This window comes from Monodon monoceros, unplaced genomic scaffold (genome assembly GCF_005190385.1).
Source record: "Monodon monoceros isolate NGI ecotype Baffin Bay Population unplaced genomic scaffold, NGI_Narwhal_1 Super_Scaffold_12, whole genome shotgun sequence".
Lineage (NCBI taxonomy): Eukaryota > Metazoa > Chordata > Mammalia > Artiodactyla > Monodontidae > Monodon > Monodon monoceros.
Window position 1 is genome coordinate 48,702,398 of NW_021703768.1, and position 12,760 is coordinate 48,715,157.

At 38.2% G+C, this 12,760-nt stretch overlaps 1 protein-coding gene across 2 annotated transcripts in view; it reads left to right on the forward strand.

The window, feature by feature from the left end:
- ZSWIM6 (zinc finger SWIM-type containing 6) overlaps positions 1-12,760 on the forward strand; it is a 205,475-nt gene that overhangs the window by 120,722 nt on the left and 71,993 nt on the right. For both annotated transcript variants that reach the window (XM_029218417.1, XM_029218416.1), the window contains one exon: positions 7,515-7,871. In XM_029218417.1, the coding sequence (XP_029074250.1) occupies positions 7,515-7,871 (357 nt within the window). The remainder of the gene's footprint in view (positions 1-7,514; positions 7,872-12,760) is intronic.

Here is a 12,760-nt window from a genome sequence, read left to right on the forward strand (position 1 = left end):
AGAAAGTGGAATTTAAAAATTGGGGCAGATAATTTAAATTCCTAAGCACTTTGTGGCTTTATAGTTGTGCACATAACTCAAATTCTACCTAATTTGTTTATCACCCCTCCTCCCCCGGCTGCCCACCCAGAATCTGGGGCTGGGCAATGGTTGTTTCCCTCAAGTATGCATGTTAAAATACAGAAATACGTTTTGGAAAATTACTTGACAGTAATGGGGGGGAGGGGCTTATGTACTTCAAGATTGGGGATGACACAGAGTGATGTGATTTTTTTTTTTTTTTTTTTTTTTTTTTTATCCAACACGGTCTCCTTAAACTCAGCTTCTTCTAGGTGCTCATTACAGATGGCTAAATTAGTGGATAAGTGTCTTTTTTTTTTCAGGAATAATATTAAATAACTATGTAATGCCATTCATATCTAACACAGTTATTCTGATCATACGCGTCCTTGTATGAAGTGTTGTGAGGATCTACATTAACGAGGAAACAAAACCAATACTGAACAGAGTGCCTCTGGGAACTCTTGATTGGGCCCATCCAGTGCATGCTCCGTAAATTTTTATGTTGTTTATATGGTGTGCTGTGGTTTACAGTCTGGGCTTTGCATTAATTTGCCATTGTCTTTCTCTCAAATATTAATGAAGTATAGGAGCAATTCTAGTCCAAATAGGCATTTTAAAGGTGGACTTCAAAACAAAGCTTTTCCTTTAAAAAATAATTTTTCTGAAAGACAGAAACCACTTCATTAGTGATTGCCGGCAAAATCTCCTAATGTCTTACCATAAGCTGTTTGAGCTTAGTGTTAGAAATTAGGGCTAGAGGATTTAATTAGCCAGCTCACAGGATGCAGTCTCTTTAATTTAGGATATCCCTTTGAGAAAATTACATAGTTGAAGAAAGAATATCATATTTTAGACAAGTTGGTTTTGAGTTGAGTTTATTGCCTCTGTCTTGGTCCCTTAATGTGTCTGTACTGCTGATCTGGAAATTAAGGTTGATTTGAATTAAAACTTCTTGTTTTTTAAAATTGATAATTGCAGCATGGCATGTTAGATTGTGTGCAGTTCTCAGAGTTAGGAAAGGTAAAAGTTGGGTTTTGTGGGGCAATGATTAACTCATATATTTTACCAGGGACACATAATCAGGTATTAGTTACTATACATTTAGCCAATGCACTGGGTTTAGCAAACCAATGAATGCTTTGTTATGAGAATGGTTAACACTTCTGCATTTTTAGACTTAGCTTTAGAAACTTAAAAGAAACCTCTTACAACCCTTGCCATCCTTTCAGCCATAACATTGCATTGCTTTGGTTTCTGCCTTTAATTTCCCCAGGGATTCTTTTTATTTAGGAAAAGGGTGAAAGATGTATTTGTGTAAGTACTACACCAGTGCTTCTGTTAAATTCTTTTTCAACAAAAAATATGTTACTTGAGCACCTCATGCACAGGGTGCATATTTTTCTGAAAAGAATGTGCCCTGAAAGCAGTAGTTTTTAGTGTGTATTTATTTCATGTCTACCAGTTTACTTTAGCTTAGACAATTTCTAATGTTTTCAGTTTGTTACCATTTTTCAGTTAACTGAGCACATATACATATATGCACAAAGTGGCCAAGCTTTAGAAATTCTTTGTGTATTTTAAAACAGTTGTCTCTCCGGTCTGATATCGTGGGTCTCCTTGTCACCTTTAAAATGCAACTAAAATCTAACCTTAGATATGGAAAATCAGCTTTCAAGGAAAGCTTATTTTTAGAATATCAGTGAAGAATTTAATATTTACTTTCTAGAAACCTTAATTCTCCTTAATGTGAAATTAACGTGTGTAGACGATTCAATTGTGTAGTTCTCATGTGAGAAATTTGCCCCTTCAGTGTTTCCCTGCTAAGTCTTATAAACTACTGACCTACCGTAAGGCCCAAGTGCAAAAATGAAAATGTTTTGAAAGCCTTTCTGGGAGCTATGGGTATCCCTGGACCAAGCTTTGAGAATCATTGCATTATAATATTTTTGAGGTATCTATGGTTACCTAAAAAAATCTCTCCCCGAACATTTTCTAGTTCTCTCTGTGTGAAAGTACACTCTTTCGCATTTATTTTCCAAGTTACTTCAAGAATGAGGTTCCTCCTTCCCCCCAAGATTCCAGTAGCCATAGAGGAAAAAAAACGTATTATGGATAAAGGGAATGTTTCTAGCACCCCTCCCCCCTATTTCTCCAGCTGGGAAGGGAAGGAAAGGGAAATAAAATTTAATGAGCACTTTTACTACGTGCCAGGTGCTTTACATATGTTATTTCAGTTTAATCCCCAAAACAATCCTAGGAGGTATTTCTAACCACATTTTGCACAAAATACAGCAAGTATCAGAAAGGATAAACAATATGCCCAGATCACACAGCATTTAAGTGGACAGAACCTGATCCGAATCAAAGTCTGTTACCAAGGCCTATACAACACTGAGCCTTGGTTTCTGCTTTGTTTTTCTTTAGTTCCTGCAGGCTGAGAACGTGAATACTATCATTATATTGGGTGCTGTGGTGGCATGACGACAAAACGATTTGACTGCCCTGTGAGGTTTGCTCTTATGGAATTAACTGTCTTTGACAGATTATATTTTGTAAAGTCAAATGTATTTATTAAAAAAGATTTATGTAGTTTCTTCAGTTTTAGTTCTTTGAAAATAAAACAGCTAATTATCCATGGTTTACCACAGAGCGCAGGATTACCCCTTTCTGTGTCCTCAGTTCTGTCATATCGAACAGCTGACTGTCCTAGAAGGAGATTTTTGCATTTATAATCCCAAAGCCGCTGGTCATCTGGGATTGTCAGAACTCCAGAAAGGCAAAATCCATTCTCAAGAACATTACTTTTTGTTTCAAGTCACGCAGTACCTAAAGGATAAGACCATTGAGGGGTGCGGAGGAAGGAGTGGGGGAAGAATGTCTATCGGGACATCTCTACTTACCTTTGAGGGAGGAATATTCTCCTTGCTTCTCCTGTGAGTGCTATGGTATGATTTAGGACCCAGAGAGAGTGAGTTGGTGGAATTTCAAAGTTTCCTCAAATTGGAGAGGCCAAAATACACGACCACACAACCCTGAAGAGAGGCGTGATGGAACCTCCTACATGTTGACTCAGTATTGCACTGTCTTAAAAACTAGTGTACCTGCTGTCCCCTCTGTGTGTATGTAACTTTCCTGTATCTAAAGTAAAGCCTCTTACCTCTAGCAACATCAGCCATCCCAACCTAAAAGTAAGGAGGGAAAAACCCCAAATAGACCTCTGAGTATTAAACAGTTGACACAAATCTAATCAAATTAGAGGTGCAGCTGACTTGAGGGCAAAGAATTTTCTATGAAAAAGGATAGCAGTATAGGAGGGGAGTCATTGTGATAGCTGATAGTAGAGAAAAAAACGAGAGCCCGCTTAAAAAATACTGCCACCTGCAGTTGTCTTACAGGGAATGCTGTCCCATTCACTTGGTGATACCCTGAATGGTCAGCTGATTAGGGTGGCAAGGTAGAACTTACATTTAGAAATATTTCCAACAAAAATAGTTGGAATTTTTTTTTTTTTTTTTGCGGTACGCGGGCCTCTCACTGTTGTGCCCTCTCCCGTTGCGGAGCACAGGCTCCGGACGCGCAGGCTCAGCGGCCATGGCTCACGGGCCCAGCCGCTCCGCGGCATGTGGGATTTTCCCGGACTGGGGCACGAACCCGCGTCCCCTGCATCGGCAGGCGAACTCTCAACCACTGAGCCACCAGGGAAGCCCAAAAATAGTTGGAATTTTAAAAGGAGTTTGGATACTTGAAAGATAATCTAGAATTACTTGGAAAAAGAACATTCATGAAATGCCTTAATCTTGACGATATTACATTAATGAAGTGTACTTTTATAAGACATGAATGTGTTTGTGTCCTCACACATCTCTTGAGTTAGTTTTGAAAGTCACAGTATTTTATAGTTTGTTTTTTAAAAAATTTTATGAGAATGGTAAATACTCAACATAATATAATTGGATAGTAGGTGGGGTTTTCCCCCAGCATAATTGTACGATATCAGGATTCACTATACTTTACTTCTGACTTGTACAACTCACGTGAATGATGAAAACTCTGTTTTGCAAAACCATTTGACGGCTTCATTGGTTCTGCTAAGGGTCTCTTCTCTTTTTTTTTTTTTTTTTTTAATTTTTATTGGAGTATAGCTGCTTTACAATGCTGTGTTAGTTTCTGCTGTACAGCAAAGTGAATCAGCTATGCGTATACATATATCCCCTCTTTTTTGGATTTCCTTCCCATTTAGGTCACTGCAGAGCACTGAGTAGAGTTTCCTGTGCTATACAGTAGGTTCTCGTTAGCTGTCTATTTTATACGTAGTATCAATAGTGTATATATGTCAATCCCCATCTCCCAATTCATCCCACTGCCCCCTTCCCCGTTGGTATCCATACCTTTGTTCTCTATGTCTGTGTCTCTGTTTCTGCTTTGCAAGTAAGACCATCTGTACCATTTTTCTAGATTCCACATATATGTGTTAATATACAACATTTGTTTTTCTCTTTCTGACTTACTTCACTCTGTATGACACTCTCTAGGCCCATCCAGGTCTCTACGAATGACCCAATTTCATTCCTTTTTATGGCTGAGTAATATTCCATTGTATATATGTACCACATCATCTTTATCCATTACTCTGTTGATGGATATTTAGGTTGCTTCCATGTCCTGGCTATTGTAGTGCTGCAGTGAACATTGGGGTACCTGTGTCTTTTTGAATTATGGTTTTCTCAGGGTATATGCCCAGTAGTGGGATTGCTGGGTCATATGGTAGTTCTTTCTATTTTTAGTTTTATAAGGAACGCCATACTGTTCTCCATAGTGGCTGTATCAATTTACATTCCCACCAACAGTGCAAGAGGGTTCCCTTTTCTCCACACCCTCTTCAGCATTTATTGTTTATAGAGTTTTTGATGATGGCCATTTTGAGGTGATTTGTGAGGTGATAACCTCATTGTAGTTTTGATTTGCATTTCTCTAATAATTAGTGATGTTGAGCATCTTTTTATGTGCCTCTTGGCCATCTATATGTCTTCTTCAGGGAAATGTCTATTTAGGAAGGGCCTCTTCTTTGACAGTTAAATCAGTCTCTTTTGAAGCACCTCTTACACTATAGCCTTGCAGACTATTTAAATACTAACTAGTCTAACTATTTTGGATTCTCAGTTGTCTTGGCTTTGCCTGTGATGGGAGTCCTTCAGTATCACTTTTGTGGAGAGGCAAAGATGTTGACTTGGTGGATAAGGAGAAATAAAAGAGTGTTAAGCTGGGAGAGATTGATTTTATAAATGGTTAGTTTATGATAAGTATCTTCCTATAGTGACAGCTAGTTTCTTTTGTACACATATATATGTGACAGGTAGAAAACAGAGAACCTTTGCACTAAGTATACAGAATATACTTGGAAACTTTCTGGACTTATTTATGATCCATTGATCTTTTTCTTGTCTTAATCTGTGCCTGTCCCATGGACTTTTAATTATTGTAAGCTTTTAGTGCACTGGTATACAAGAAGGCAAGACTGCTCTTATTTTTCTTCATTTCTAAAATTTTCCTGGGTGTTTACTTTTTATGTGATCTTTTTTTCTCGTGGGGAAATACATTAATTTTTTTTAAAAAATATGATTACATTTGCTATGTATCCTTTCTTTAATTGCGGTTTTCCAAAAAAACTTCTTGACCAAAAGAGATGGAGGAGGAGACTGGAATATCCATTTAAAAACAGGGATAATCTCTGTGGAAGAAAACCAGAGGTTACCGTATTACGGTTATCAGAATTCCTTATTGTGAAGCAACAATAGTGACTTGATTTTTGGAAATGCACTTCTTAAGTTGATAATCTGGTAAAAAAATATGACAACACTTTTCTCTTTCCACTGTGTTGCTGAATATGAATTATCAAGATGAAGTTACATTACTCTGAAAGATTTCTCGTAAGTTGATTAATGTTTCTCCCAGCGCCCTGGCCTAAAGGAACCCCTCTCTTGAAAGAGATAGTAAGTAGGGTTCAGATGCCCCACATGTGAACTCTAGGCATCATCTGGCTGTCCTTCTCGTGTCACCTCTCTGTAGCTCCATGTGCAGCATCCTTTCCAGAGTTCCCACATGGTGAAAAGATCCTTCTCCTTGTGATTTAAGGGGAACCTGGAGAAATAGTGGCCTGCTAGGTAAATTTTATTCAAGTAGCATAGATAGTGGAAGGCTGAGAGAGTCAGAGGCTTCATTACATTTCTGACATTCAAGTTTCTGTCGGGTACTTAATCCTGAGGTAAGCCTGTGCCCTGGAGGTTTCCCCTTTATGTTTATCACTGGCCCTCTGCATGTGGCTTTCAGAGAGGGTAGATGGAACTGAATGGTATGCCAAAAAACATTCAGGATAAGCTTCCCCATATTTAGGGAAAAGGAGTGAGGGGGATGTATGCCCTGGCCAAACAGGACAAGACTGACTGACTGGTGGCAGCGGCAGTGAGAGGCAGTTTTCATTGGCTGTGAGCTGTAGCTAGAGCTATCCAAGGAGCCGTTGCTGCCTGTGCGGGTTGAGTGTCTCATTTCTGGATCCTTCGAAGCAGCGGCCAAGTGCCATTGGTCAGGGTGCAGTTTTCATTGGCTGTGAGCTGTAGCTAGAGCTATCCAAGGAGCCGTTGCTGCCTGTGCGGGTTGAGTGTCTCATTTCTGGATCCTTCGAAGCAGCGGCCAAGTGCCATTGGTGAGGGAGGTTGTGGAGGGTTCCTGTGTGGTTCTAAGTTGAGGCTACAAGGCCTCTAAGGCCCCTTGCCACTTGGTGATTTTGTGCACGCATGTGAGCATGTTTAACAGCCTACCTCTGTGCCAGCTTTACTCTGTATGATAGGAAAGAAAATAGTCATTGAGCTACTTCAGCTATGGTATGCGTGCGATTTGATGGGCTTTGCAGTCCCCCCTGCACATACTGCTCAGAGACGTTGCAATATTGGGGCTGCCTGGAATAAAGGTGGAAGGAAGGGAGGAGTTTGTTGAGAAGAAAGCTGAGCTGGCCTACTCTATTTTAAAACGTTGTTTAAAAAAGGGTGGAATGCTGGGGGAGAAAACTACTGATCTAGGGGATTTTGGTCAGGTATATACCACACACAGATTTAGAACAGTAATGATGGCTTACTCTAGGTAAGCTGTGGTCTAGGTATAGGTATGATGTGGTGTATGAATATACATATATATAGGTGTGATGGTGGTATACTGCAGTAAGTGTTTTCATATGGCTGTGTAATAAACTACTTCAGCATGTCTGTTAAATAGCATTTATTTTTTACTTGTAAGGTGCAGGGAGAGGGAGGTTGGAGTGGCCAGAATGTTTTTACTTGAAAATAAAAGCTGTCATGTTTTATTCTTGCAGCTATCAAGCACTGCGCATTTCAAAGAATTAAAATATTTTGTAGCATCTGAATGCAGAAACTGAACTCTCCTCCCCTTCTTTCACATAGGTTTCCACTTGAGTGGCACAGTGACAGAACCTGCAATACAATCGGAGCCAGAAACTGTTTGTAACGTGGCCATCAGCTTTGATCGTTGCAAGATTACCTCAGTGACCTGCAGCTGTGGAAACAAGGACATATTTTATTGTGCCCATGTTGTGGCACTGTCTTTATACCGCATCCGCAAGCCAGATCAGGTCAAATTGCATCTTCCCATTTCAGAGACTCTCTTTCAAATGAATAGAGACCAACTACAAAAGTTTGTACAGTATTTGATCACAGTGCACCACACAGAAGTTTTGCCAACTGCTCAAAAATTGGCAGATGAAATTCTTTCCCAGAATTCAGAAATCAACCAAGTTCATGGTGAGTATAGATACTCATTCTATAGATTGCTTCTCTGGATTATTTTTCATTTATAAATTTAATTCTTTTGCATGAAAATGAATTAAATGTGAATTAGATCATCAACATTGCTCTTAGGTAGCTGAAGGTTTAAATTTAGTTTTGCATCCTAAAACATTTCTTTTGAAATGTTTTGTACCTTCTACTAGATACCAAGTCTTTTCTGCTCAGAAAAATTTCTCGTTTGTTAAAGCTTGGCTCTTATATGTTTATGTTTTGTAAAATTTCATCAAATACTGGGTATCAGTTATAGTGAACACAAATTCACCTTTGTCAGCTGTTGTCAGTAAACTGACTTGCGCATATTCAGAATTTTTTTCATTTTCTTAAAAAATTTATTTTCCAAGGCAGTAAGTTTCTGATATGATGCCTCATATTAAGAAAGTAACTTATTCTTAGAAGAAGATGAGAATTTATATAGAGAGAGTTTAGGATATGATTATTATTGTGTGTAAGAAATCTCAAAAAGGGTTTCTTTAAAGTCTTTTATACACTGAACTTGTTATCTCACTTATTTGTAGACACATGTATCAACTGTCAACATATAGTTGAAATATGGAACCAGTCAGTCACTCAACCCTATCCTTTTAGGTTTTCTTCAAAGTCCTTACTTGATGTAGCAGATATAAATGTTTAAGGAAAGCAGTTTGAGGTAATTTCTTAAAAACTTTTAAAATTGTGAGATATAACACAGAAAAGTGCATAGAATATGTATGTGTAGATTAACAAAGTGAACCAACATCCAGGCCAAGAAATAGATGACTCTCGGCACTTTGGAGGGTTCCACATGTCCCCTTCCAGTCAGTCATAGGCTCCTTTCTGTTTACCATGGTAATCATTGCCTGATTTTTTATGGTAATCACTTCTTTGGTGCTTTGTGTTTTAACGTTAACATCACTAAACACTGGTTTAGTCTTATCTGATTTTAAACGTTATGTATCTGACTTCTTTCATTCAAAATCATGTATATGATTTATTCATATTGTTTCACGTACCTTTAGTTCATTCATTTTCATTGCTCTAAAGCAGCACCAGAAATACCAATAGAAGTACAGTGTGAGCTACATATGTAAGTTAAAATATCTTGTTAGCTTCACTTAAAAAGAAGCAAGTAAAATTAATGTTAATAATGTTTTATTTATCTCAATATATCTAAAAAATCAATTCAATATATTCATATCATACCAACATTCATAAATATCAATTCAACAAAAATATTGATATATTTCACTTCTTTTCCATATTAAGTCTTTGAAAATCTGTTGTCTGTTTTACACTTACAGCACATCTCACATCAAGCTCTAGCCACATTGCAAGTGTTCAATAGCCACATGGCTAGTGGCTACCTTATTGGACAGCACATACTCTATAAAGTATTCTAGGTATGAGGACACCACAATTTATTTGTCTCTCCCACTGTTGATGAACCTTGTTTTGAATAGAGCTGCTGTGAACATTCTTTTACAAGTCTCCTGGTATCTTGTGATACTTTTAATATGTCTTTTATGTCAGGGGAAAATCCACATAGACATATTTCTTCTAGTGCTCTCCATGTCAGTCTCAGCTTTATTAAAGGAGCTGTTATAAGGTGTGTAAAGCATTTTACTTGGTAGAGTCTGCCAGTGTTGAGTAACAGGATTGTAAACAAGTCTGCCACAGAAGTACCCTGGACCCACCAAAAGCACATGCATTCAAGGACTTTTTAAGCAGGCTTCTGCTCTGTCATATCATCTGTCTCAATCATGTTACCTTGTGAAAATTCAGGCCAGCTAACAGTCATCTCAGATTTCTCAGGAGCCTATTTGTGGCTTCCTATTAAATCGCTTATTGAAGGCAGAAGAATAGCATATACCATTTCTTCAAACTTTTATGCACTCTCTCTTTTTCCTTTTTTTAAAGTTCATATATTCCATTTGGTCATTTTGTTCTCTGAGTTTTAGTTTAACCAGAGGTCCACATCAACAGTAAGGTGTTTGTTCTGCATTTGTCTTCCTTGTTTTGAAGGATAGCAGCCCCCAAAGTTTCTTATCTAAAAGCTTTTAAAATGCATTTCTGTGTCGAAATAGTGGGACTAATGAAACAATCTAAGCTAAACTTGGGTGTGAGAAAGTGTTCACATGACATTATATTTCTCTCAGACTTTCTAAAATTAGAAGAAAAAGATATCTAAGGAAATATCAAGGGCAGAATGCAGGTTAGCTTTAGAGTCAATGTGATTTTCAAATAACGTTTGCATGAGAACAGCTTCACGAAAGCAGTGAACTTGAGAAGTTTATCCTGCCAGCTTTCTCTCCACTTAATTTACCCTAAGATTTGCTCCTAGCCTGGAAATGGGCCAGTTACACAAGCTGCCTTCCTGCCTTCCATTCTAGTGTGACAAGTGGCAAAAAAAGAAGAGAGGTAGAAAGCAGGCCATGACCTTAAGTGTTGAAATGGGAAATCTGCTCCCTGGAGGGTCTTATTTTAACTGTTAGATTGATGACTTAGTAGGGGGTGGGATTTAAAATGTTTTGCAGTTATTTGACTACATGGTCCCCCCTGCCTCCAAACATCTGTACATTAAGCGTTTTCTAACTCATTTTAAAAGCAGTATTTCCTTGTATGGTTTCGAGGCGTGTATTTTTTCTTTGAGAAAAATGTCTTGAACATGAATATTGGGAAGAGTTCATGTTTCTCTAAGGAAAAGCATCACTTTTACCTTGCTAGATAAATAGGGTTAGGAAAGGATTTAGATTAGATTATCTTAATAGGTATCTATAGGTATCTATCTTAATAGGTATCTATATATATCTTAAACAGAATGAGGTTTAGCTTATCTAAATCCTTTATAAGAGAAATTCATAATATAATTTTTAAGTAAATACAAACTATGTTGGTAACAGGTTTTTCCTTTTCCTTGTGAACTTGTCCTAATGCTTCTTAAAATTCTATTAGTTGCTTTACTTACTATTTTGAAATATTTTCTTTTTAAAAGAATTTTATGCTGAGGAATTAAAAGCTTTTTCAAGCCTATTTCAGGCATATTGTTTCTCAGAATTTCCTTGTAAGCTACATATTGCAAATTTATAATTGTAATAGTTTCTAGACTAAGAAGCCAAGGAGAATGTGTTAGTGACTTATCCAGGATCACAGGTTGACTGAAAGTAGTCGGAATATAGAAGTAGTCATCATAATAGTTCAGTCCTTGTCAGTTTTTTACATTTCATTTTGTTTTCATAAAATGTCCTGCATAATTGTGATTAGATTAAATCAATCACTGTATGCTAAAAAGTGGGTGTAAGATAGTTAATGTTAATGGCCCTCCAAGGAGATTGCCAGTTGTAGTTTTGCATTGATAAGCAAAATTGTTTGTCTTGGTTTTATATTAAAATAAGACTTATGGGCTTCCCTGGTGGCGCAGTGATTGAGAGTCCACCTGCCGATGCAGGGGACACGGGTTTGTGCCAGGAAGATCCCACATGCTGCGGAGCGCCTGGGCCCGTGAGCCATGGCCGCTGAGCCTGCGCGTCCGGAGCCTGTGCTCTGCAATGGGAGAAGCCACAACAGTGAGAGGCCCGCATACCGCAAAAAACAAAACAAAACCAAAAAAACCAAAAAACTTTCTAGCTTCCATATTGTTAAGAAAAAGCTATTGTCTTTGCTAAGTATGTATTTGGAAATTTACTGATTTCTTAGTGCTAACCCACTCTCTTGATTAATTCAACTCAGCCTTTTTTGGTCTTTTATGCTTCTTATTAAAGGAGTGCATTATAAATTAGTAAATTGTGGTGTAGGGACAGAACATTGAATTTGAAACCTGGAGGCCTAGAGTACAGCATTGTCTCTTCTGTGTATTACCTATGTGACCCTGGGTGAGACTCATTTTTTCCCTCATATTTAAAATGCTCATAATCTTCACTAGCAGCGTTGGAAAAATTTTAGTCATATAATATATACATGTGTAAAATATTAAAGAAAAGAGAGAGTTTACCTTTTGTTGGGGTACCCATAAGTAGTCATAGTTAACAAGAAGAGGGAAGAAACCAATTGGATGGATGATAATAGAGTTGTAGGTCAGCTTGCTGTGCTCTGACTCTCTGGCACATATTTCCTCCTCTTCTACTTTTTTCCTTTTGCTCTTTCTTTTAGTGACCTCCCTATGGGATAGCCTGTACTGGGCAAACTACAACAAAAAGGGACAGATGGAGTGGAAACTGTGGCATTGGTCTCTGCTTGGAACAGAGGGAAAGGGTGTCATTTCTGTGGCCCTTTTACTCCCAGAGCTTGAGTCAATCCCAAAAGTAGGCTAGATTCATCCCTCACTTCAGTGCCATGTGTCCAGAGATACCATCTCAGTTAGCCAGATGTGGAAGGGATGTAAAGTTGACCCTGGAGCAACTTGGGGGTTAGGGGCATCAACCGTCTGCACAGTTGAAATTCCACGTGTAACTTATAGTCATTCGGTCCTGGGTACCTGCGGTCCTCTGTACCTGTGGTTCCTCATGCCCACAGTTCTTCTGTATCTGCAGTTCCACGTCTGTGGATTCAACTGGGGATTATGTAGTACTGTAGTATTTACTATTGAAAAAAAAAGTCCCTCGAAGTGGACCCATGTAATTCAAACCCAGTTGTTTAAGGGTCAGTTGTATTCATGTCAGGTGAGGGTGGACACATGACATCTAAGATGTTTTCCACTCCCGATTCTGTGACTCTTTGGTGATTGTATTTTTTACAGAGACACAGGAGGCACCTAGGATCCATACTCCAAAGATGTGCCTCTTGTAGTTCTACCCAAGTGTGCATTTGAGTGTTGTTCTTTCATCAGACATTTCAATTTGTTTGAAGATGGTTCTTATAAAACTAGCACTATA